Source organism: Patella vulgata, chromosome 6 (genome assembly GCF_932274485.2).
Source record: "Patella vulgata chromosome 6, xgPatVulg1.2, whole genome shotgun sequence".
Taxonomy (NCBI): domain Eukaryota; kingdom Metazoa; phylum Mollusca; class Gastropoda; family Patellidae; genus Patella; species Patella vulgata.
The window spans coordinates 66,283,541-66,311,427 of NC_065884.2; the positions used below are offsets into that span (position 1 = coordinate 66,283,541).

Below are 27,887 nucleotides of genomic sequence, written 5' to 3' on the forward strand. Positions count from 1 at the left end.
AACAGATCTTTTAACAGATAAAATGCCGAATCGACTATAAATAATGGCGTAAAAAAGGGACTAAAGAATATTTTTAGATTTTATGATAAGTAATGGTATGATGCACGCAACTGTTATCACCAAACAAATAATCTTCTAAATCAATCAAATTAGTTAGTCTGTTACAAGTCGTCATAAATGAAATGAAATGAAATGGGGTTTAACGTCCTACTGTTCTGCTCCTAAACTGGGCTAATGAAGACGGGCATGAGGGAAATTTTGCCCGGACAGCGGCGCTACGGCTTACTCTTATATCGAATTCTAGCTGCCAAGGGATCTTTTACGTGCACGCCAATGTGTACACGGGACCTCGGTTTTTCTTCCCATCCGAACGACTAGACAGCTTTCCTTGTCAGGCCCTCCGTCCTGCATCACTGACAAGGGGAAACGACGACGGAAAAGCTGGATGAAATTTCTCGGCCAATGCAGGGATCGAACACCCGACCTCCAGGTTAGCTAGCCAGCGTCTTACCCACTTAGCCATCGTGATCCCTAAGTCGTCATAAATGAAATGAAATGAAATATATTTGCGGTCGAAGGTGGAATTACAATCCGATTGAAATACAGATCTATATTTCGTTTCGTTTCTTTATACTTGGGATGGCCTACACTACATGAAGATCTGGCCGGTTGTCGTGGAAGGTCGCGTCAGAAGTCATACGAGCGGCTTTTGACCTTATGACCTCAGATATTTGATTAACCAATCGACGTTGATGTTTCTAGTGGGTTACCCTCAGTTCCGTGCACCTCACGCCAAAACACGCCGTAACAGACCGTTTTAATTGACTAATCCCTCACATCATCCAGAACGCGGGTTATATAACAACTCTTACAGATCCTAGTGAAGTAAAGACAAGTAAAACGAAATATTGAACTATAAAAACGAAACGGAATAGGATCTGTGTTTTAATCAGATTGGTTGAATTATTGGGGAAGTGAAAAATACTATTCAGATCCAACGGCCCTGAATCTATTCCAAAGAAGCACTATTTCATATTTGTCAATTTAAATCAACATTGATGATGTGATCTTACCGGGAAAAGATGGTCTTCTGATATCCAATATTTAAGAAAAAATAAACATTTTACCTTTGGTACACGAATCGAAAAACGACTCAAAAAACGATGCTAAACATATTCCACAAGTCATGTTAAACGGTGACGTCATATTCTGAAGAGCATGCGTAATACATACTATCGATGTAGACTGGAATGACCAGACGCTAGAGGTTGCCATTCGATTGAGACTTCTGGAATATTTCGCCGGACATAACTGATTTGAAATTAGAGTAAAAACAGAAAATACTGAATGTAAATCAGTTTATATACATTCACAGTACATTATTATATCCGTTGAGACCCATTTGTGTCAATTTCTAGGTCCCAAATATTAGCGATTTGCTCTTTTAAAGAAACATTATGTAAGAGCTAAATCGGATAATTTCGAGGTTTTCCATGTTCCTGAAGCAACGACTGCGAGTTTCACCACACCTTGATAAGATGTATGTAGTTAAAGCGAGATCAAGCCTTCTGTTGAAGATGGAGGTTTTCTGGCTTCAAATGATATATTATAAATTATAAATTAGACATATTTTATTCACATGGCAAGCACATAATCAACACTCTAGAACATCTAGTGGATTTGACAATGCTCGCCCGAATGGCCGTCATACCCAAAAAATGCGGTTGTACTTCCGTTTCACATCTGGCATACACACAAAGACTAAATAAACCTATTAAATTCCATTAAATGGAAGCAGAATAAATGATTCTCAAAATTATCCAAGTATACTTAGTGTTTTGAACTAAAATCGTCGATTTAGGACTTAAAATGTCGGTCAACTAGCTTAGTGTCTGTTTTCAAGCGGCGCTAATTGTAGGCAGGCAGCGTAAGTTTAGTATGACACGTGACAAAAATAGTCACATCTTTATCTAACTCTTACATAATCCATCATTAAGCTAAAAGTTTGGTCATTAATAAAAAAAATAAAGTGTTGACGTTGTTAACTATGGTGAATGTGCGAAGAACATGATTATAGTAAAATGTCTTTTCTGGCATTTTTGTTGGATGTAATCTGTGTTTTTGGATGTTACCTAATTTGACTAAGTGAAACGAGAAGTCGAAGCAACCGGGCATTGAGTAAACAACGTCATGTTTCAAAGTAAAACGTTAAAACACGATTTCGGTTAATTTTTTTTAATAAGCCACCCGGATAGAAACGTTATTTATTTCAATAAGCGAAATACCAAAATGAAATGGGGTTTAACGTCCTTCTGTTCTCATAGGCGTACGAGCCAGGGTGGGGGCGGGGAGGGGCAACTGCCCCCCTAACTTTCGGGCAATCTGACTTTTCGGCAGATGGGTTAAGTAAAAAGAAAAATTATTATTTCATCTATTTGGCAAATGCCCGAAATGTAATAAAACTCTACTTTTCTTTTAAATGAATACTACGAATTTGTACTGAATTTACCATGAATTAAAACATTTTCAATTTTTTTCTGGAAGCGCGAGTACCCCATACCTCGCGACGATATTGTTTTGTTCGGGATTTGGGTTTTCAGGCAAGTTGCCTAAGGTAGATATATATATATTGGAACACATTGTAGTAGCTGTATTCGCGGTCTGGGTTAGCGAGAGAGAGAGAAATGGGGTTTAACGTCCACTCGACACAAACTAGGTCATTTCGGGACTAACATATGGTTTTAATTTTATTTACATAATTCGCTTGCGCGTAGGGGTCTTTAGCAGTGGGAGGAAACCGGAGGACCCGGATAAAACCCACGAGGTTGGACAGGCGACCCTACTCCTTGCCACGTACAACCGGGGATTCGAAACCACGCCAGTCGACTCAATGACATACAGCGCGCGCACGCTAACCATTCAGCCATCCAACCCCGCGTCTGGGATAGCAGGAAAACGCGTTTGCTGCAGTTAATTTTTCAAACATTCATCAAGCTCGTACGCCTATGCATCACGGGGTCATTTTATGTATAGATTTATCTGATATTTCTAGATTTATCTTGATTAAGAGGACACTCGCTGAAACGTGAAACACTCTTTATAAAAGGCTTCTGATTATTAAAAAATTTAAAAGTCACGTCATTATCCAAATGTATAAATAATGAATTTATTTATCGTTGATGTTATAGATACGTATCCAATTTCACACACCGTCTTCTTTATATTGTATATTATTATTGACACTTCTATTTTATTTTTACACGTGTGACGGCGTTAAGGAGCATAAAGTCGGTGAAGTGTCAAAAGGGTGTATCTCGGGGAATTAGTCAAATACACTTTTTTGCATTTTTAAAATCTCCCAATTAATATGCACATTTCTGTCTAAGCTGTGTATCTCTACGTCAATTAGAACTTTTTTGGGTATCATGTGTCCAAATGTTGTGTTTTGATTTGTTGGAATTTTGAAATGCAAACGGTTCTATTTCTTGATCTTTAGAAATTCTTAGACTACATTTTTTTTATACATTTCACCGATGTGGTTACTTGTATAGTTGAATTTTACTACATATGCTTACATTTGTATTTCGTGTAGCATATAGCAGATCATGACTCATGCTGGCATTGCACAATGGTTTCTTTTGGTTGTATTCCTGATTGTTTTCAAATTTGAGTGAAGTCTGTGTCACTACAGACCAGGGACTGTACAGCGCAGTGGACGCTTACGGCTAGCCCCCGGATGCATTCATGTTTTTAAAATTGTTTGTCTGTTTGTGTTTTCCTGAGTATGATGTCGTGTATTTGTTTTTGTGTAAATTTTGTGTGGTGCAGTCCCCATGCACTTACTATTAGATACACCCTTTTGACAGTTCATCGACGATAAACGGTCTAGCTATTCATTTTATTCGTGCAAACCAGTGAGGTGTTACAATAATACAACCGTCTTAACGCTAGGTTCCCACCATCACATGAAAGTTCATCCAGATTTTCCGGCGTGGTTCCCCCTTGTCAGTGATGCAGGACGGAGGGCCTGACAAGGACAGCTGTCTAGTCGTTCGGATGGGACGAAAAACCGAGGTTCCGTGTACACATTGGCGTGCACGTAAAAGATCCCTTGACAGTTGGAATTCGATATAAGAGTAGGCCGTAGTGCCGCTGTCCGGGAAAAATTTCTCTCATAGCACACTGTATGGCGTATGCCCGTCTTCATTAGCCCAGTTCGGAGAAAAACAGTAGGACGTTAAACCCCATTTCATTTCATTTCATTTCCAGGCTATCGAGCCAGGCACTTACTCACTTACCCACCGTGACTCCTGGAATCTTTAAGTTGTGCAAGTTTTAATCTACTATAAATGAAATAAATAGATAGACATCTGGTATCATGCATCTCCTTTAGTAACAGGCTTACAGTTAATGGTGCGTAGGTCGTTTCAACTTCTAAACTCGCGTCTGTAAAAATACTTGAAGTATTTGTGTAACATGTTTTGTGGGTAATAAAATGGCTTTGTTGTGTGCAGTGACGAATGATTGAAATGGGTTAACCCTTTCTACACAGACCGGGCTGATAAGAGAGAGCGAAATAGGGTTAACGTCCACTCGACACAAACTATATTACTTCGGGACTAAGATATGCTTTAATTTTATTTCAATAATTCGCCTGGTGGTTGTACGTGACAAGGAGTAGGATCGCCTGTCCAACCTCGTGGTTTTCTCTGGGCCCTCCGGTTTCCTCCCCTGCTAAAGACCCCTACGCGCAAGCAAATTATGAAAATAAAATTAAACCATATAATGTTAGTCCCGAAATGACCTAATTTGTTTCGAGTGGACGTTAAACCCCATTTCGCCCTATCTCTCTCTCTATGCCTTAAAGTAAATTGACTTTTATTTGAAAATAATTTGTTACCCAGGACAGGACCCGGCTCTCTCTCTCTCTCTTTCTCTCTCTCTCTCCCTCTCTCTCTCTCTCTCTTTCTCTCTCTCTCTCCCCTCTCTCTCTCTCTTTCTCTCTCTCTCCCCCCTCTCTCTCTTTCTCTTTCTCTCTCTCTCTCTTGGTGGACCTATGTTCGATAGGATTAGGGGTTAGGGTCTTATGAACAAAACCCCGCCTTTATGCCCCATGTCCCCATGTTGGTCATAAATTTAACAAACTGTACCTTTTGGGCGGTAATAAAACTGGATCGGGTGACATAACAGGCCGTTGGAATCAGCAAATGAAAGAAACTTGACAATTCCCACCCCACCCCATGACCACCACCGAAGTAAACTTAAGAAAGTATGGTGACTCAAATTGTAGTCACTGGATTGTAAATATATACGAGGGGTTGGGTGGCAGAATGGTTTAACGCGTGCGCATTGTATCATAAGGTCTGTCATTGAGCCAAGTGACGTAGTTTTGATTCACCGCTTGTACGTGACAAGGAGTAGCATCGCCTGTCCAACTTCCTGGGTTTCCTCCCACTGCTAAAGGCCCTATGGTTTAACGCGTGCGCATTGTATCATAAGGTCTGTCATTGAGCCAAGTGACGTAGTTTTGATTCACTGCTTGTACGTGACAAGGAGTAGCATCGCCTGTCCAACTTCGTGGGTTTCCTCCCACTGCTAAAGGCCCTACGCACAAGCGAATTATTGAAATCAAATTGAACCATATGTTAGTCTCAATATTACCTAGTTTATGTCGAGTGGACGTTATACCCCATTTCTCCCTCCCTCTATCTGTAAATATATAACTTTGACTAACTGACCTCTTAAAACTTGAAATTTATTTTTTAAATGTGAATTATTCATTTCTCTTCCATTGAGAGTGATGTATTTACATAGCTGTCCGTTTGTTGATGTAATGTATCTCATTACAATAAAACAACAAATACCCTGTTTATATATGTAATACAATATAGATCTTATATACTTTAAACCTTATCATACATCACATTAAACAGGCTTCATTCATCTTGTTATAACAGGAAATGAAATGGGGTTTAACGTCCTACTTTTCTACACCAACCGAGTCAATGAAGGCGTGGGTATATATACGTCATGCAGTGTGCTATCATTTGCGCAGAGAGAGAGAGAAAGAGAGAGAGAGAGAGAGAGAGAGAGAGAGAGAGAGAGTTTAACGTCCACTCGACATAAACTAGGTCATTTTGGGACTAACATATGGTTTAGTTTTTATTTCAATAATTCGTTTGCGCGTAGGGGTCTTTAGCAGTGGGAGGAAACCGGAGGACCCGGAGAAAACCCACGACGTTGGACAGGCGACCTTACTCCTTGTGCATGATTGAATTACATGGGACTTAACACCCTACTTTTCTGTATCAGTCTCTTTGCAGTGTGCTTATGGTAATAGTGCCCAGGCAGTGGTGTTTCTGCCTACTCTTTGTCGAATTAGCATGACTCTCTACTGTACAAACAGGGATAATGAAAAGGGGAATACGCCATGCAGTGTGTGTGTGTGTGTGTGTGAGAGAGAGAGAGAGAGGGAGAGAGAGAGGGTTTAACGTCCACTCGACACAAACTAGGTCATTTCGGGACTAACATATGGTTCAATTTATTTCAATAATTCGTTTGTGCATTATAGGGTCTTTAGCAGTGGGAGGAACCTGAGAAAACCCACGAGTTTGAACAGGCGACGCTATTTTTTGTCACGTACAATGGCGTCAAAATCACGTCATAAGGGAATACGCCATGCAGTGTGTGACGAGAGACATTTTACGGGATGTCGGGTTTTTCGTCTCTAACGAATGACCGGAAGCTTTCCTTTCCAGACCCTAGTTAAAGAGGCATTATGGGAGATTAGATAAAGAGCTAACAGTTCTCGCTGTAATAGTTAAAAATTAGATAACGTAAAGAGAATATGCTAAAAATTTCAGTCAAATTTCTCCACTCTGAACCGAGATATTAGCAATTGAATTTTAGGCCTAGCCTCGATTATCATTAGTCTAAAGTTGCTACGATAAAAAAACAAAGTCTCGGTTATCCATTTTGACGTTAAATCAGCCATCACAAAATGTATTCAAATCCAGTAAACATCGCAGGCTAGTGATGACATCGTTAGTTGATTATGATCTGGATAAGTCAATTAATGCCTAATTAATAATTTAGATACCATTCCAGGCTTAAAGGAAAACCCGCAATAGGCAAATTTAGTTCTTGCATAATGAATGTTTAAGTTCACTTAAACAAAATGTTTTCAGCACTGGACGAAAAATAATGGAGAAAACCAACACGTGGCCAAATACTTATAGCGTATCTATATAAGTAGCCTATAAATGTTATCTACGTTATGGAGGTGTATATTTCAGTAAATGTGGTCAATATATAGGTAGAAGCTGGTAGCTATTGGGTTAATATGTTGATAGTATGATATCTTTGTTGGTTAGTAGGGTATAGTTAGTTAGATAAAATACTGTGAAATAAAAACAAATAACATAGTCAGTTTGAGTAGGCCAGCTTAAACATATATTATGCAAGAGCTAAATCTGCCTATTTGCAGGTCTTTCTTTAGGCCTGAAATGTTATCTAAATTATTAATTAGACATTAATTAACCTATCCAGACCATAATCAATTCTAGATGGCATCGCTAGCCTGCGATCTTTAGTGGATTATAAGCCGATTTACTGCATAACTTTCCTTCACGATTTAACGATTAACTTGATAATCGAGACTATGCTGTTTATCGAACTGACTTTAGTAATGATGATCAAGGCTAGCCGGAAATTTCAACCGCTTAATTCTCGGTTCATAGTGGATCAATTTGAATGAAATTTTCAGCAAATTGCCTTTACATTATCTAGTTTTTAACTATTATAGTGAGAACTACCAACTCGTTATCGCATCTCTCCTAATGTATCTTTAATAAGCCGGGTTTATGTCGCCCCTATCACGCGTAACAATTATTTGTAACTGGGCTTTCTGCGGATGACGAAGATAAAAAGAGACGGAAATAAATTGGAGTTTAACACCGACTGCGCTAATGAAGACGGACAGTGGCGCTACGGCCTACTCTTATATAAATTTACAGCTGTCAAGGGATCTTTTTCGTGAGCGCCAATGTGTACACGGAACCTCGGTTTTTCGTTCCATCCGAACGACTAGACAGCTATGCCCTTGTCAGACCCTCCGTCCTGCTTCACTGACAAAGGGCAATTCCCGAGGAATTTTCGCGACCAACATCGGAAGCGAACCCCAGACCTGCAGGCCGACGAGCCAGCGTCTTACACACTGAGCCTACGCAGCTCCCCCTGAAAAATCGGAACAACTAAAGACAAACTTTGTCATGATCTGGATTCGATTCCCCGATTGTACGTGACAAGGAGTAGGGTCGCCTGTCCAACCTCGTGGCTTTCCTCTGGATCTTCCGGTTTCCTCCCTCTGCTAAAGACCCCTACGCGCAAGCGAATTATTAAAATAAAATTGAACTATGTGTTAGTCTCAAAATGACTTAGTTTGTGATGAGTGGACGTCAAACCCCATCTCTCTCTCTCTCTCTCTCTCTCGCTCTCTCTCTTTCTCTTTCTCTATCGTGTAAGGGATATCAAGATTGTAATACGAACAGATATTCCATTGTGTAAAGGCACTCTACATCGCATTATTAAACAATTTATATTTTAATATAGTATAAGATTAGCCATATCATAATGAACACATCGTGTTAATGGTCATAATGTATATTATATATTATAAGCGATAATCATGGAAGGAACATAATAAAAACGATATAGTTCATTCTGAATAGAGAGAGGGAGACATCGGGTTTAACGTCCACTCGATACAAACTAGGTCATCAACAAACGGACAGCTATGTAAATACATCACCCTCAATGGAAGTGAAATGAATAACTCACATTTAAAAAATAAATTTCAAGTTTTAAGAGGTCAGTTAGTCAAAGTTATATATTTACAGATAGAGAGAGCGGAAGAAATGGGGTATAACGTCCACTCGACATAAACTAGGTAATATTGAGACTAGCATATGGTTCAATGTTATTTGGAAGAGAAAAATAAACTTCAAGTTTTAAGATTGTCCATTAACACGACGTGTACATTATGATTCTAAGTTTATATATTTTATATAAATTGTTTAATAATGAGAGAGAGAGAGAGAGAGAGAGAGAGGGGAGGAGAGAGAGGGGGGGGGGTGTTAACGTACATTCGACATAAACTAGGTAATATTTAGACTAACATAAGGTTCAATTTTATTCAATAATTCGCTTGCGCGTAGGGGTCTTTAGCAGTGGGAGGAAACCTGGACTTTCTGTAGACAAACTATATAATGGTGTAAAACTCGGCGTGTTAAATAAGTTACAAGCGATAATCAGGAACAAAAGACATATTCCATTCTAAATACAAAAGTTGAGTTATCTATAGAAATATATTATATAGCCTACACAAAAAGAGAAAAATATTGCTCGCTCTGGCAGATGCGAGACGTTTAACCTTGAAAGGTAAATGTCAAGGTCATAGAAGAACACGAGAGAAATATAAAGAAATAAAGCTGTAAATGTTGGGAGATATTGGAGTAGGAATTAATATCAGCTCACAAAATAGACAACACAACTGTTCTTACTGTTCACAAACTACAAACAACTCAAATTGTTTTTCCCTGCTTTTACACACAGAGAGGGTTGATATTTTCAGATGATTATCTTTAAAGTGAAGCGCTAAATTTTGTTTAAATTTCCTGAAATGCATTAAGTTATGTTGAAATTTGATGTTGGATTAGTAGATTCACTTTATTTGGAAATTTTAGACAGCTAGAAAAAAATAATAATCGTAATCCAGGCAACAATATAAATAGTTTTAATTAGCCCCATGCGCAAGGATCCGGGTTAAACCGTGTCACGTACTAGCGGGTAATCGAACCCATACCACTTGACTCCATGACAGACCATATGATCTAAAGCGCACGCATTAAACCATCAGACTACTCTGTCCACTCAAAATTCCTTCATATGGGGGCCTGACAAGGACAGCTGTCTAGTCCTTCGGATTAAACGAAAAACCGAGGTCCCGTGTATACATTGGAATGCACGTAAAAGATCCCTTGGCAGTTGGAATTCGATACAAGAGTAGGCCATAGAGCCGCTGCCCGGGCAAAATTTCCCTCATAGCACACTGTATGGCGTATGCCCGTCTTAATTATCCCAGCATCGGAGCAGAACAGTAGGACGTTAAATCCATTTCATTTCATTTCATGTTCCTTTATAAACACGCTTCATCCTGTCTTAAAGGCTCAATCTAAGTAAATTGACTTTTATTTGAAAATAATTTGTTACCCAGAGGACAGGACCCGGGTCATCTTCACAGTTAAATTCTTTAGTCGGAAAAAGAGGCTACTCCGCCGACATGACGTTGACAATGATAGGCAAATGTTCATGATGATGTTGAAAGATTGAAGTCTGCACAACCATAACCATTTAGTAGTTGCGTTTGCTCACAATCTGATTAAAATACAGATCTGACAAGTTATAGTGGGAGTTCACGTTAGGGGTCAAGCGAGCGGCTTTTGACCCTGTGACGTCAGACATGCATTAATCAATCAGCGTTGACGTTTCCAGTGTTTTACCCACAGTTCCATGCACCAAAAGGCCAAAAGCTCGCCGTAACAGACTGTTTCATTCGCTAATCCCACACATCAGCCAGAACGCGTCAATGATAACAACTCTTCCCGGGGCCCTTATTCACGAAAACTTAAACTAAGTTACAACCGAAATTTTAAGAGATACTGCAACTTCATTGGATATATGCAAATTGATTTTACTGGTCAGCCAATCGAATTTCAGTATTTCTTAAAATTTCGATTGTATCTTAGTTTAAGTTTTCGTGAATAAGGGCCCAGATCGTAAAGACAAGTAAAACAAAATTTTGGACTACAAAAACGAAACGAAATAGGATCTGTGTTTTAATCAGATTGGTTTGCTCATGACCGGATATCGAGTTAAGGTGGATCTTTATAAATAGTTTTCCCGTCTCACTGTCGTCGTGCTAAGAGATAAAACATGTTTGAATTACTTTCAGGAGTTCCGACATGTTTTCCGTAATGTGGTGCTTTGCCCTTTCTTTCTATTTTAGTTACGATGTTAAGAATGTACCACAATAGTTCGTTGAGGTAACGCGCCATATGGTAGTAGCAGAAGTGAGTGCCTTTACTGCTGAACTGCTATTTTGGTGCGCTCGAGGCAGGTTTTATCTATTTTCAGGGGATAGATGAGTTGGATCTATTTGATAAGGCCAACTTCAAGTTTGGTCAAAGGTCACGAGATGTAAATAGGGCTAGCGCTAATCCCAATCCTAGCCTTAACACTGTTCGATCCCTGCATTGGCCAAGAAAGTTCATCGTGATTTTCCGACGTGGCTTCCCCTTGTCAGTGGTGCACGTAAAAGATCCCTTGGCAGTTGGAATTCGATATAAGAGTAGGCCGTAGTGCCGCTGTCCGGGCAAAATTTCCCTCATAGCACACTGTATGGTGTATGCCCGTCTTCATTAGCCCAGGTTAGGAGCAGAAAAGTAGGACGTTAAACTCCATTTCATTTCATTTCAATATCATCCAAAGTCTTCTACATTGAAAACTCGAATTATTTGTCAATTTAAATCAACATTGATGTTGTGATCTTACGGGAAAAGATGGGCTTCTGATAAAAAAAATTTACCATTGGTACACGAATCGTGTACCATAATCCGTCTCGGCGCCATTTGTAACAAGGGACTCGAAGAACGAGGCTAGACATATTCCACGAGTCATTCTTATTTGGAGAGCATGCGCAATAAATACTATCGGTGTAGAGTGGAATAACCAGACGCTAGAGACTGCCATTCGATTGAGACTTCTGGCGTACTTCGCCGAACATAATTGGTTTGAAATTAGAGTAAAAACGGAAACGATTGAACGTGAATCAGTTTATATACATTCATGTTATGTTATTAGATGCATAGATAGCCGAATGGTTATCGTGTGCGCGTTGTATCATAAGGTCTGTCATTGAGTCAACTGGCGTCGTTTCGATTCCCCGGTTGTACGTGACAAGGAGTAGTCCCGATATGACCTAGTTTGTGTCGAGTGGACGTTAAACCCCATTTCTATTTCTCATTTCATATTATTTCTGTCTTCTTTAGCCCGACTGGGACATGAAGTAGGAGAATAAAACCCATTACATTTTATTTTATTCAAAGCTCTGATGGACTAATAATAGCAGGAAATACACCTGGGGAAAACATAGATAAATACACAGCTTGAGGTTCACCAGGTAGATTGAACAAATAAATCATGGCGTTTTCTATAAATAAACAATGACGTATCCTACAAATAACAATGACGTATTCTACAAATAACAATGACGAATTCTACAAACAAATATACCACGACCTTATTATTTTCAGTGTACGATTTTCACAACCAAATATGAAGAACTAAAACCGGCAAACAATATTAAATGTAGAACGTTTTACCAGAAAAATTCCAGTACTATGGTGTTTGGTGGTTATAGGACTGACTAGGCCTACATGTTTCGCTCTCTGAAACTCAATTAAACTTCAGAATTTTAAAAAACTTAGATCAGATAGTGGCGTACCTGAAATCGACGCACGATACTGGATCCTCCCGATCTGAGAAATATCTTTGATTTTTTCCGTGTTTATACCCACAATCTAACCCTAACCCTTCAGAATAGTTTTAGCCAGAATCCACCGTTGTTACAGCTTCAATTTGTACGTTTGACATGTAATTTATAAACCTAACCCGAACCCTAACCCTAGAGAAAGATATTTTTCAGATCGTACAAAGATATAGTATTATCGACCCTCGTATTTTTGGAGCGCCCCCTTCCACACATACGAACACGCAAGAAAAACATAATACAGGTTATCCGTAATACAAACAGACGTGCACGTAAAAGAATCCTTGGCAGAGTAGACGAGAGCGCCATGAACCGGGAAAAGCCCCATCCCCTCGCATGGCACATGACACAATTTGTTGTGATGCACGTAAAAGAACCTTTGGCAGAGTAGACAAAACACGCCACTGTCCGGGCAAAATTGTCCCTCTCGCATTACACAGCAACCATAGAAATTAAATTTTCCATATGACGGCATTTGTTTTATATTGGCGCAACAGTGAACGGTAACCTCATTCGAGTCATTTAGGCTACATGTAGATGGTTGTTTTCATCATTTAAATGGTTGTTTTCGTCATTTATATTGTGTTTTTCGTCATTTATATGGTTGTTTTCGTCATTTATATGGTTGTTTTCATCATTGATATGGTTGTTGTTATCATTTCATACGAAGGGGAGTTGGTTTCCTCGCTCTACTAAAGACGCCTACTGAAATAAAATTGAACCATATGTTAGTCCCGAAATGACCTAGTTTGTATCGCGTGGACGTTGAACCCCATGGGGGTCACGGTGGTTAAGTGGGTAAGATGCTGGCTCGCTAGCCTGGAGGTCCGATGTTCGATCCCTGCATTGGCCGAGAAAGAAAGTTCATCCGGATGATACGAAAAACCGAGGTACCGTGTACACATTGGCGTGCACGTAAAAGATCCCTTGACAGTTGGAATTCGATATAAGAGTAGGCCGTAGTGCCGCTGTCCGGGCAAAATTTCCCTCATAGCACACTGTATGGCGTATGCCCGTCTTCATTAGCCCACTTTGAAGCAAAACAGTTGGACGTTAAACCCCATTTCATTTCATTTACGTTGAACCCCATATCTCTCTCTAGGAAAGGAAAGCTCTCTCTCTCTCTCTCTCTCACTCTCTCTCTCTCTCTCTCTTTTCGTGTAGGAGTTTCAGAAATGTATTTGCTTACTACCAGCTGTGCGTCTTCATTTACAGATATGCTGCAATTTACTACCGACATACTTCACTAGATTAAAAACGAATTAACTGGATCCCTTTACCATAAATAAAATAACATATGTAGTCTTCGGTATAATTATTTATCTATTATTTAATTCAATTATAATTAAAACTCACCCAGGGGTCGTCTAGTAGGAATGTACGTTTATTCGTGCGATGTTGTCTAAAACTAGAGAGAGAGAGAGAGAGAGTGAGAGAGAGAGAGAATGAGAGAGAGAGAAATGGGGTTTAACGTCCACTCGACACAAACTAGGTGCGTAGGGGTCTCTAGCAGTGGGAAGAAACCGGAGGACCCGGAGGAAACCCACGAGGTTGGACAGGCAACCCTACTCCTTGTCACGTACAACCGGGGATTCGAAACCACACAAGTTGACTCAATGACAGGCTTTATGATACAGCGCGCACTTGCTAACCATTCAGCCCCCCCCCCCCTGTAAAAGAACACTCGACAGTTGAAATTCGATGAAATGCACACACATCCTATTTCGTTTCATTTTTATAGTTCAAAATTTTGTTTTACTTGTCTTTACTACACTAGGATCGGGAAGAGTTGTTATATAACCCGCATTCTGGTTGATGTAAAGGATTAGCTAATGAAACGGTCTATTATCGCGAGTTCTTGACGTGCGGTGCGCGGAACTGTGGGTATCCCACTAGAAACATCAATGCTGATTTTAAACAAGTATTATACAAGAGCTAAATCAGCATATTGTAAGTCTTTATTTAGGCTTCGGATGTTATAGAAATTATTAATTAGACCTTTATTTACATGACAAGCTCGTAAACAACTCTGTAGACCCTCGGACGGCTTGGATACAGCTCGGATTTAAACAGTGGTCCATTTAAAATTGAATCAGTAAATGGCTGACCAAGCTAACGTTTACCGTTACTCGGTGACGTCGCTACCGGAAACTGGTGATGAAAGGCCTGTCATGCGAGAGTACTATTGCTATTGAGAACGTAACTTGATAATCAAGAATATGTGGGTGGAGTTATCGTCTGTCAATCAAACGATCGACCATTCTCGTAGTCGTTGTAGACGCAGTTTATGCCTATTTGTAGTCAAAACTTCCAACACTGAAAACTCCGTTCAGAATAAAGTAATTTGACTGAAATTTTCAATATTTTCTTTTTTTATCATCTATTTTTGAATTATTATAGCAAGAATGGCCAACTCTTTATTAAACTCTTAACTAATGTATCTTTAACTTAAATATACTCTTCATATAACTGCAATATAGCCCTTTATAAACAGTGATTGAAAGTTGAGTAAGTTCTTGAGCTTGTTTTGGGGCTGACGCTGTATTAGACGACGATTGACATGAAATATGCCATGTATGTTCTTCGGACAACTGCGCTTCGATTGTCGTACTTCGATGATCCAAGATGGCTGTGAGGACGTAATGCTTGGTTAGTGCTTGTTTTAATAAAATGTGTTTATTTAAATTTATTGTGTATTTTTCAGGTGCTAATACAGGATTAGGACGAGCAACAGCTACAGAGTTAGCTAAAAGAGGCGGGAGAGTTATCTTAGCTTGTCGTGATAAGGTCAAAGGGGAAGCCGTCGCACGTACCATCAGAAGAAAGGTGAACAATCAGAATGTTATAGCTATGAAATGTGATCTTGGGAATTTGAGAGCCATCAAGGATTTTGCTACCGAACTCTGTGAAAATGAGAGAGAAGTCAACGTGCTGATTAACAATGCAGGTAATTGACGATTATAACTTTAACTTTTTCAGCCATTATTCGACATGGTGTCCCCTTGTCAGTGGTGCAGGGCCAAGGACCTGAAACAAGAACACAGTTTACTTGATCGGTTGATACGATTATGCGAGGTCCCGTGTGCATATACTGGCTTATACATAAGAGAGAGAGAGAGAGAGAGAGAGAGAGAGAGAGAGAAATGGGGTTTGACGTCCACTCGACACAAACTAGGTCATTTCGGGACTAACACACGGTTCAATTTTATTTCAATAATTCGCTTGCGCGTAGGGGTCTTTAGCAGTGGGAGGAAACCAGAGGACACGAAGAAAACCCACGTGGTTGGACAGGCAACCCTATTCCTTGTCACGTACAACCGGGGAATCGAAACAACGCCAGTTGACTCAATGACAGGCCTTATGATACAGCGCGCACGTGCTAACCACTCGCCCCCCCCCCCCTACATAAAAGAACCCTTGGCTTTTGGAATCCAAAATAAGATAACAGAAGATCGGCATAATGGTAAGACCTATATTAAGAACATGAAATAGACATAATTCGGGAGGAGTTCTATTCCAAGTTTGACTTACTGTCAGTAAACTTCTTGTTATATAGCGTCTGACAAATAGAGAAAATGGGTAAGAGTCATAAGTATTTCCCTTGAAGTCATTATCAGGTCATGGTATGATGAACTGACCTCTGCATTCCCCTTGAATTCACCTCCGAGTGTTGTACACAGATCATACTCAAAGTCATTAAAAACGCAATGCCAAATTCAAAGTTTATTTACTGCAACAACTTTTAACAAATGTACATAACAATTGACAAAATCGAGATAACAAGCATCTGTGGATACTTTCATGAAAGAACTACAAATGCACAAAACCGAAACGTCAGAGCTCTTACACATGCCTGAAGTCGCCTTGACATGGATTGGCATAGATGTCTCACTACACGCTGTGGGATTGTTTGCCAATGATTTTGGAGTGTGTGCCAATTCTGCAACAGTTCGTGGTGGCACGGCTTGAGTTCGAACCCCTCGCCCAAGTTCATCCCAAAGGTGTTCGATCGGGTTACGAGCAAAGCGTTCATGTCAACGTCGGTAGATACGGTGACGTCCATCAGGAAAACTGAGGTTGAATCGGGATTCATCCGAGAAGATGACATTTCGCCATGGTGTGTTGTGCAGATACCCCTGATTTGCGGCCCATTGCTGTCTGGTAAGTTGGTGATAATGCAAAAGGATTTGACCTTGGTTCGGTCGGCGGCAGCGTAACCCAAGAGCAGCCTAGCACCTTCGGACTGTTTGAGGGCTGATTTGACGTTGCCGTGTTCCAGCAGTTCCCCTGACAGTAGCAGTAGCTGACTGGAACCTGTTGCGCAGATGCTGTAGTCGGATGTGGCGATCCTGAGCAGCGGTTGTTACAGGCGGCGCTCCAGGTCGGGGTCGATCGGCAACTCTTTTAGTGGCGTGGAAGCGTTGTCTGAGGCGAGCAATGGTCGATAGGTGGACATTAAAGTGTCTGGGGGCGGCTACCTGTCAAGCCCCCTTATCCAGCATGCCAATAGCTATGTTCCTGTTTTCTTGTGTAAGGCGTGGCATTTTTCCGAAGTGATAAATGTTGAAATTTTGGTCTGTATTTAAAGGGCTAGAGTGTAGGGAAGGCACGTGCAAAACGTGTGACATGGGACTGCTTAAAATCGTGAAAAAAGACAAGTATTGCGTTTGCACGAACAAAGTTCATTACCGAGAACTGATATTGGGTTCAAACCCAGAACTCCACAAAAAGAGACCTAACACAAGTTTCACCTATGTGACATAAGATAGGAAATCCCAAGAAAACGTTTACCAGAAATATTTCACGAATTAGGCATTGGGTTTTTTATGACTTTGGGTATATGTAGCTTTTAAATGAGATTAATTACATGTTTAATTAGAACGTGACTAACAGAAGTATATACAGAAATGATAATGACATGAAATGGGGTTTAACTTCCTACAGTGTGCTGTGAGGGAAATTTTGCCCGAACAGCGGCACTACGGCCTACTCTTATATCGAATTCCAACTGTCAAGGGATGAAATGGGGTTTAACGTCCTACTGTTCTGCTCCTAAACTGGGCAGTGAAGACGGGCATATGCCATACTGTGTGCTATGAGGGAAATTTTGCCCGATCAATGGCGCTACGGCCTACTCTTATATCAAATTCCAACTACCAAGGGATATTTTACGTGCACGCCTATGTGTACACGGGACCTCGGTTTTCGTCCCATCCGAACGACTAGACAGCTGTCCTTTTCAGGCCCTCCGTCCTGCACCACTGACAAGGGGGAACCACGTCGGGCGTATGCCCTTCTTCATTAGCCCAGTTCGGAGCAGAACAATAGGACGTTAAACCCCATTTCATTTAATTTCATTTCCACCCCACCCCACCCCTAGCAAGCCAGCATCTAACACACTTAGTTATTATCTGATGATTGGTAGTTTCGAATCCCCGGTTGTACGTGGCAAGGAGTAGGGTCGCCTGTCCAACCTCGTGGGTCTTCTCCGGGTCCTCCGGTTTCCTCCCACTGCTAAAGACCCCTACGCGCAAGCGAATTATGGAAATAAAATTGAACCATATGTTAGTCCCGAAATGACCTAGTTTGTGTCGAGTGGACGTTAAACCCCATTCCCCATTTGACAGCCGGGGAATGTCTGCTGTTCATAGAGAAGTTTCACACAATCGGAAAGAGAAACTTCAAGGACACTGAGAGACTGTTTTATTATTTATTCGTGACATACGCATTTCCGGTTAAAAATTATTCTTAGATTAGGTCGTGAAAGCGTGGAATATTTTGGAGTCTAGGCATTCGAGGAATGTGGTCGGGTACAATGACGTAGTGATGATGGGATGTAAACGAGAGAGGAACTGATGGCGAGATAAAAACCGAGTGGCAATCAAATAAAATTCTGCCAGATGTTAGGAAATATAAAATAAAAGTTTAAAGAATAGAGTTAACAGCTAAAGAAACGCAAAGTTTGTAAATATAAAACTTAGCCTTTTCATCGGGAAAGGGACACATAATTAGAAAATACTGGATTTCTTGGCATGAACAGGGGCCACGGTGGATCATAATTAGTATAGATCTGGATCATTAAAGATGCATTATGTTAGAGCTAAACCTGCCTATTTTGGCTTCACATCTTGTAAGTGTAATTTAATGGTCGAGTGCGAGACATTAAGTAATATATTGATATCACACGAGTGCTATATCTATATATTACACAATGTCTTGCACGAGACCATTAAACGACTTAAAATACAGACACTATCCAGCGCGTGCATTTCTATGAAATACATTACGCGGGTCCAATATTTGAACTAGTATAAATAATGTACGCTTGGCACATTGCCCGTACCAGTATTTGAAAAAATGGTACGCCAACATCAAAGGAGGACGTTAAATTTGTATTTTAAAAAAAGTATTATTCACATTAATGATCCACATGCCCTTAATCTACTCTAGATGACATCGGATCCTCGAGATTTTCAACGGATATTAGAAAATGGATAATCGAGACTTTGTTTACTATCGTAACTCCGCTATTCTCCAAACAACCCTAACGTCGCTCAGAAAAAAGTAGCCTAATTTGACTGATATTTTCAAGATATTCAAGATATTTAACTATTATAGCAAGACCTATCAGCTCTTTATATAAATATTACATAACGCATCTTTAAAGCGATAATTCATATTTTTAAGTTATATTTTTAAAATGTATTAAAATAAAGCCTTAAAGTAGATGGTATCTATAAACAGTCAAATCTTGTTAAAGAATACTCCTATTAATCCTATAATTCACTATTGTCAGTTGAGAAATTGGCAAAAATATCATTTTCAACTTCAAATTCAAACGTTTGAAGATAACTATTCCATGGAGGGAATAGAAAAACAAAGGAGGTAATTGTGTTATTATTTCCTCGGTGAATGATTTTTAAGTGTGAGAATGATACCTATGGTCGCATAATAGTGAGTTGATAACCTATTGAGCAAAAGACATAGAAATAATTATGTTTTGACTTTCTTAAAAAATATGAAATTCTCGCTTTAATCAGGAGGTCCCTGGTTTGCAGGGGCGTGGTGAGCCAGGATTTTGCATGAGAAACAAGATTCCGCCCGGCCCCCCAAAAAAACAATATTTAAATATGTGTACGGGGAAGGGGGGGGGGGGGGGTGGCAGTCCCTCCCAGTGCCACCGGGTAATACTGAGCTGTGTGGAACATGCTAGAGTCGATTTGTAGCATATCTGGCCCACGGTATATGTTTGACACTGGTTGAGCATTACGATTAGGAAACCGCATGATTGTTTTTGCCATTTGCGAGGGGTCCCAAAAACTCTAAACCATAACGCAAAGCTCGCCATTGCGTCCCTCTAACTTACCCCCTGTCCCCAGATTAGTGAGTACTGAAACTACGTGTCCAAAACCCCCATGTCCTGACAAACCATCACAGTAGTAGTATTTCTCTGTATATAAATAGATCTATGAGTTATCTGTAGACAATCTACTAACAAAATAACAGGAAGCCTTTCTACTTTATCAAAACTATCATCCAAAAACAGTCAGTCGTCGGAATAATGGCGCTGTTTGTTTATTATCAATCAAATAGAATCGTGAAGCAAAGAGCGCGTAATTGACGGAATAAACGGAATAAAAACATGACATCGTGCAAATAGTAACCCCCGCAGCAAAAATACAACATGAACCTTATCTAATAACAGAGTACAATTGACATCATCCATTGGGTTTGTTAAAAACAACAAATGCAAATTCAGCTTTAGCTTTCCAGAAATATCCACTAATGTTTTTTGTAGTAGTCATTAATACTTGTAGACGGCTGCTCAAAGGGTTATTATTAAATGTTCTCCAATGTAATATGAAGTCACGGGTCACGGTTGGTTTTATCAGATAATGACGCTGCCGACATTTCTTTGTAAACATTTTAATTTTGCGCTTTAAAGCGATAGCCCTGTACCTTCGAAAACAGACACAGGATGTTGATGACAGAAATGAAATGAAATGGGGTTTAACGTCCTATTCTTCTGTGTCGACTGGGATAATGAAGACGGGCATACGTCATACAGTGTGCTTTGGGGGAAATTTAATTGTGCCCGGAAGGCGGCGCTATGGCCTACTCTTATATCGAATTCCAACTGCCAAGGGATCTTTTACGTGCACGCCAATGTGTACACGGGACCTAGAGTTTCCGTCCCATCCGAATGACTATAAGTTGTCCCTTGCTAGGTTCTTTGTCATGCACCACTGACAAGGGGGAACCACCCTGGAAAATCCCGATGAACTTTCTCCGCCAACGCCGTGATCAAAAACGGACCTCCAGATTAGCTAGCAAACGTCCTACTCACTGAGCCACCGTGACTCCCTCTTGAGGATAGTCTTCTTGTTATTTCTTGCTAACCAATAGTAAGTGCAGGCGGACTGCACCACACACAAACACTTACACAAGACAAACCTACGGACTTGACACAATATACAGATATACAGAAACGCTAACCATTTTCGTGAAATGTGTAAAGTAAAAAACCAAGTAAAATTAAATGGCTTATATAGTAGTCATAAACAGGAATCAAAACATTATAAACGTGTACATGGACCTTAAAATATAAGGTCCATGGCGTGTATTAATAATTTAGCACGAGGCTGATCTAAAGTTTTAATTAAACTTATTGACTAATTAAATAAATAATTTTTTTGCAGCCTATATGGGACCAAAGGGCAGTACAGCGGATGGTCTGGAGAAATGTTTTGGTGTGAACTACTTAGGTCATTTCTACCTGACGTGGTTGCTACAAGAAAAGCTAAGAAAGAGCGCACCTGCCCGTATTATCAATGTGACGTCAGATTCCTATGTTAAGGGTAAACTCGACTTTGATGATTTGGCAATGACGAAGAGTTATACCATCTTTGACGCCTATTGCAGAAGTAAACTGGCTATGGTCGTCTTCAACCAAGAATGTCACCGCCATTACAGCACCGGTGTTATTTTCAGCTATGCCGTACACCCAGGTAACAACAACTTCCACGTACTCAGTCTGATTAAAATACAGATCTATATTTCGTTTCGTTTTTTATACGCCCACATTTTCATGTGGACAGGTCACAATTTTTATCCGATTTCAATGAAACTTGAAATATAGGTTTATCACCCTAAGATCTCGGTTCCTTTCGATATTGGCATGTATCGGACTGTAACTTCATGGATTCTGGTCCCTGATTGTACGAAAAATCACGTTTTTAGCTTGTGAACACTGTAGAGGTCACAATTTTTATCCGATTTGGTTTAAACTTGAAATGTATGCGTATAACCCATAGATCTCGGTTCCTTTCTATATTTCTGCATATCGTAACGTAACTTCCTGAATAACGGCCCCTGATTGTACGAAAAATCGTGTTTTTAGCTTGTGGACCCTATAGAGGTCATAATTTTTATCCGATTTAAAAAAAACCGTTTTATTATATCACCGTTACACCCTAAGGACGACAGAGTTTGAATTTCGGGAAAATCGGCCCAAAACTGACAGACAAAATGGCCGTCCCTCGTTCTCAAATAGTGTAAAAATATGGTATATCAAGGCTGTGAACCCTATAGAGGTCACAATTTTTATCTGATTTTGTTGAAACTTGAAATGTAAGTTTATAACCAAAAGATCTCGGTTCCTTTCGATATTTGCGCATATCGAATTGTAATTTCCTGAATTATGGCCTTTGATTGTAGGAAAAATCACTTTCGTTTTAGCTTGTTCTCTATCCATCTCTCGAAAATGTGGGCGTATCCTGCCTGGCAGCCGCTGGTAATACTTTCGATGGCCTACACTACATGAAGATCTGACCCGTTGTAGTAAAATATTGCATCAGAGGTCATACGAGCGGCTTTTGGCCCTATGACCTACATCATCCAGTTCAATGGTTATATAACAACTCTTCCCGATCCTAATGTAGTAAAGACAAGTAAAACGAAATTTTGAACAATAAAAAATACGAAACGAAATAGGATCTGTTTTTTAAATCAGATTGAAGCTTTGAGAACATCTTCCGTTGATTTTTTGATTTTATATTCTTAAAGGAAAAAATTGGTGCCAGTCATTATCACATATGTGTTAGAGCTGGTTAAACACATTCCAAATATACTTTTACCCTATAGATCATTGCTACGATAGCTGAGTAATACAGGTTTCCCGTATCAGAAGTGACGAACGCCAAAGGAAAACACGAGTCACCGCTCTATATAACTGACTGAAGCGACGAGTGATAACAGATACACGGCCGAATTTCTGCTCACTAATAATTCCTTTGAAGACCAACAGTTGTTGTGTGAGACTGTGAGAGGATATCTGACAATTCATAAAAAGAATTGACTGCCACTAGATAAGAGAACACGAAAGAAAAACAGAAAAAGTCCGTGCATTACCATGTTTTTATAAGGTATAGAATGAATATAAACAAGGGAATGTACGGACTATTTCTATTTTTCTCGTGTTCTCTTATCTGATGACCTTCAACTACTTTATTGAATTGTGAGATAACCTCTTACAGTCCCATATAACAACTTTTGGTCATCGAAGGAATTATTAGTGAGTAGAAATTCGGCCGTGTATATGTTATCACTCGTCGCTTTAGTCAGTTATATAGAGCGGCGACTCGTGTTTTCCTTTGGCGTTCGTCACTTCCGATACGGGAAACCTGTATTACTCAGCTATCGTAGCAATGATCTATGGGGTAAAAGTATATTTGGAATGTGTTTAACCAGCTCTAACACATATGTGATAATGACTGGCACCAATATTGTCCTTTAATTAAATGTTAAATAATCAATTTGAGTAAATTTGTTTAGCGCAGATTAAATCTGACATTTTCGCAAAAATACAAAACACGTATACACACTTAAAAGATTAGCGGCTCCACGAATGACTGTGCATTGAATTCAACACAGGGGCGGTTCTAGGAATTTTGAAAAAGGGGGGGGGGGGCGCTGCAAAATGAAGGCATTGACCGCGGAGATGGGGCACGCCGCGGGGGGGGGGGACCCCAAGAAAATTATCCCACTTTTCCTTGCATCTGTAGCCATTCCAAGAGCTATTTCCCAGACTGGTGTGTTTGAGTCGATGGTTTGAGTCATTTGGGATCCCTACAACGGGCTGGGAACGGACATATTTGAGTCTGAGAAAAGGCACTTTCAGCAGTAAAAAAGGGCACTGTCGAAAATTAGGGGGGGGGGGGCGTCCGTCGCGCCCCCCATTGAATCCGCCTCTGCAACAATGGGGTATTCGTGTTGCGCAACTTATTTACTTAATTGGAATCTCCGATCTTGTAATTCTCCATCACAGGAAGGTCGTCTTAATCACCCCGGTTGGTGCTGACGAGTGGGTGATTAAAGCCCATTTAATTTCATTTTAATAAGAGGAGTGACGTCTTATTGGATGTACATACCTATAATTTGAAATCATTTGGATCCAGAACTTTTCGATATAGTGCATCAATTCTGCTGAATACAGTTCGAAAATATTCGACCATGTGATTCTGTGTCAGTTTTTAAATGCTAAGTGAAAACTTGGTTTTTAGTCACTATCATTAACATTCCAAAGTGAAAATATTTTCTAGCGCCTTGCGCGATACAAATATCATTATTATTATTATTATTATTATCATTTCGATTGGTGCAGACAAATAGACAATTAAAACCCATTTCATTTCCATTACAGGAGCAGTAAGCACCGATCTGTTGAGAAACTGGCCAGGACTGACAGGTAATATCCTCCGAGCAGCCTCCCGTGTTCTCTTCAAAAGTCCCGAACAAGGTTGTCAGACCATCGTCCACTGTGCTATTGCTGACAAGATTCGAGAACATTCCGGCAAATTGTTTGTAAACTGCCGACAAACCAAAGTGAAAGATTTCGTCAAAGACAAAGAGCTTGGCAAGAAGTTGTGGAACGTGAGTCTTCATCTCTGTGGATTAGATTCAGAGATTGTTGAAGACCCTGAACCCGATGTTGCCGCTGCAGGAGCAACTGAGATTCCCGAAGCTGCTAAAGCCGCCAAAGAAGCAGAGAGACCAGCTGCACCACAACCATCTAAACCTGCTTCACAGCCCCAACAAGCGCAACAGCCTTCTGCCTCCGCTCAATCTAACGAAAACCAGGAGTAAAATAGCTGCAATGATTTGATCTTGGAAAGCAGATCTTTTATGACAAAGCTGGTTGTTTAAAACCAAGCGTCCGGTAGTATTTTAGTACGGAAGTTGTTCATAGTACCATCAAATCAGATGAATTTGAACAGCGTAGCTACAAATGGCTTTAGGCAGCAATACAAATTTAGGTCGTGGCACCGGTATTCAATTTAGGACATCAATGTCGTAAATTGTAACCTTTGGCTAGACACTATGCTTTATTGGTTTCTGTAGGTTTAGGCAGCGATCGTTTGTAGTTATAGGCGTTTGGTTTTAGTTAGAGAAATTGGTTTTAGGTCGGACGACTGTCTCTTAGAGACTCGCTCTTTATGTAGGCCCGTCGCCATCTTCTTTAGGCAAACAAATAGGCCATCGTGTAGGAGCGTTTATTCCAGCTCTTTGAAAGTGGGCAGTTTCATGTATTGGAAAGTTGTCTGGGATATCGTCAAGTATGAATTTCAACATTAGTAACACTGTGATATTATTGATAAATAACGTTTATAATATTTTAAAAGTTTATAAACTTCTGTGAACTTTCTTTTTATCAATGCCCTATTTTTGAAAACAGGAAAATTTATGAGGAAAATATTGCAAGTACATTGAGTCAGTCCACTTTTTCTGTTCCTTATGCATAATTCGTGGCAATATTTCTCTTTTACGAAAAGTTTAAAATGAAAGGATAACCAAAGAAATGCATCTTGAAGATATTCATAATTATAAAAGAAATTTAATCTAACCCAATCATCTATTGGGCACAGTAGGCTTACCTATATTAATACTAGGATGATATAAAGGGAATTTTGTGTTGGAGATTAAAGGACACGAGAGGAATGAGTAAGTGCCTTAAGATAAAAATAATTAAATAAGTCCGTAGAGTGTGCCAATCAAAATTTGGTTAACTTTACCGTGGTATTTTCTAAATTAAAGATGCATTATGTAAGAGCTAAATCTGCCCATTGCAGGTTTTTCTTTTGGCCTCCCGATTCCCCGGTTGTACGTGACAAGGAGAAGGGTCGCCTGTCCAACCTCGTGGGTTTTCTCCGGGTCCACCGGTTTCCTCCCACTGCTAAAGATCCCTACGCGCAAGCAAATTATTGAAAAAAAAATTGAACCATATGTAAGTCCTGAAATGACCTAACGACAACCCTATAACCAACTCTCTTGAGCATCGGGTGGCTGAGATTTAAATGGATTTAAACATTCGCGAGATTTAGAAATTTAACGATAAAAGGACAATCGAGGCTAAGTCTGGTTGTCAAATACCATTGCTACGATAATGAACGATCCTCAAACAGTCGTAACTTCGTTCAAAATATAGTAATTTGAATGAAATTTTCAATATATTCATTTTTCATTATCTGTTTTTGAACTACTGTAGCAAGAACGGCCAGCTCTTTATCTAAATCTAACATAATGCATCTTTAATTGTTATTATATAACTCATAAAACTGTAAATATGATACGATAATATCTTGTTCTATCCAACCAGTTTATGCACTTTTCCACAACAATGTATGCACTTTTCCAAGAAAATTTATGCACCCTTGCAAAACCCGTGTTTCTATATTTTTTTTATTTCTTTGTCTTTTGTGCAATTTTTATACTAGCCATGGATTGTTTCCCATTTCTTATACTCTCAGGGGATGTTCGATTGTCAGTCAGGAACGTTCCGAATTGACGGAATTGCAATCGAATGACAAGGAATTCAGTCCGGTCACAGTTCTGTCAGTTCCGACAACTGATGTGGTGTGAGTAGAATCGTGACGTAATTAAACACAACTAACATGTTTCAGCTGTCATGGTTGGTTGAGATATTTTCTTATATATGCAGTCGGCGCATGCGTTCTAGCCCCAAATCCCCATTTTCACTCGATTTACACCATTTTTTTGGGTTTGCCAGAACGTTCAATCGAGCATCCCCCCTCAGTATCCACATTCGGAGTTCTTTTAGATTCTGACTTGGAAATAACGTTTTTAGGTCTACCTGAAAATCTCGCCGTCGCCAATGATAGAGTGATAGAAAAGAGGTTATATACCCTATCGGCCCCCACCCCCCAGTGAACTGCCTATCAGTTTTAACTTTATAGGCAAATCTTTGTCGGCACCAGAGGAATTGTGACTGTCATAAATTGAATTTGTGTCTGACATTGTCAGTGACCGGTGCCTTATTTCCAGGCTTAGACTTATTTCACCCGACTTTATAACACCTGTGTTACTGGGACTGGAACTTATTTCACCCGACTTTATAACACCGGTGATACTGGGACTTATTTCACTTGTGTTACTGGGACGTGAACTTATTTCACTAGACTCTAGTGTGTATATATACATATATTTAATGAGTTGTGTGCGTTTGATGTGTATTTTTGTAAAACAAAAAAAAAATATTATAATTAATTGTAGAGTATGAAGAGACTATGCAATTCTATTTGCCTTTGAGCCTTGAATGGAAGGTTAAAACCATGGGTAGTTACATATCATGTCTTCCAAATATTGTTTTCAATGATTTGTAACATTAATTCACAAAATAAAGATTTATCAAAAATTTCGTTTGATTTATTTCAAGTGGAATGTTATTAAATGGAAGGGGGTTTAACTTCTGAACACGATACTTTGGTCATTTTGAGACTAACACATGTTTTGTTTTGCTTGTAGCACGGTCCTCCTCCTGAACTTACAATTATGAAATGAAATGAGGTTTAACGTCGTCCTACTGTTCTGCTAATGAAGACTGGCATACACCATACAGTGTGCTACGAGAGGCACCTTGCCCGGACAGCAGCGCTTGGGTCAATTTTTATATCCAATTCCAACTCACAAAGTATCTTTAAGTGCATGTCAATGTGTTCATCGGATTCCATCCGGACGACTAGGCAGCTGTCCTTGTCGGGCCGCCCATCCTGCAGCACTGACAAGGGGAAACCGCGGACGAAAATCCCGATGAACCTTCTTTGCCAACATCGGAAGTTTAACGTCCACTCGACACAAGCCTACATGTAGGACATTGTAATCGAGAGGTCGGTACATTGGAAAAAGATAGGTTGCTAGGCAACGAAACATACGTCCACAGCAGCTAAATAGTCGAGGCTGTCGACAAGAGAATTTACTAGACACT

The 27,887-nt window shown here is 39.8% G+C and overlaps 1 protein-coding gene across 1 annotated transcript in view; it reads left to right on the plus strand.

The window, feature by feature from the left end:
* LOC126824060 (retinol dehydrogenase 12) overlaps positions 1 to 27,320 on the plus strand; it is a 50,857-nt gene extending 23,537 nt beyond the window's left edge. Inside the window, exons 2-4 of the mRNA XM_050553223.2 lie at positions 15,312 to 15,554; positions 21,307 to 21,615; positions 24,309 to 27,320. Of these exons, the coding sequence (XP_050409180.1) occupies positions 15,312 to 15,554; positions 21,307 to 21,615; positions 24,309 to 24,751 (995 nt within the window). The 3' untranslated portion in view covers positions 24,752 to 27,320. The remainder of the gene's footprint in view (positions 1 to 15,311; positions 15,555 to 21,306; positions 21,616 to 24,308) is intronic.
* Positions 27,321 to 27,887: the final 567 nt, after the last annotated feature.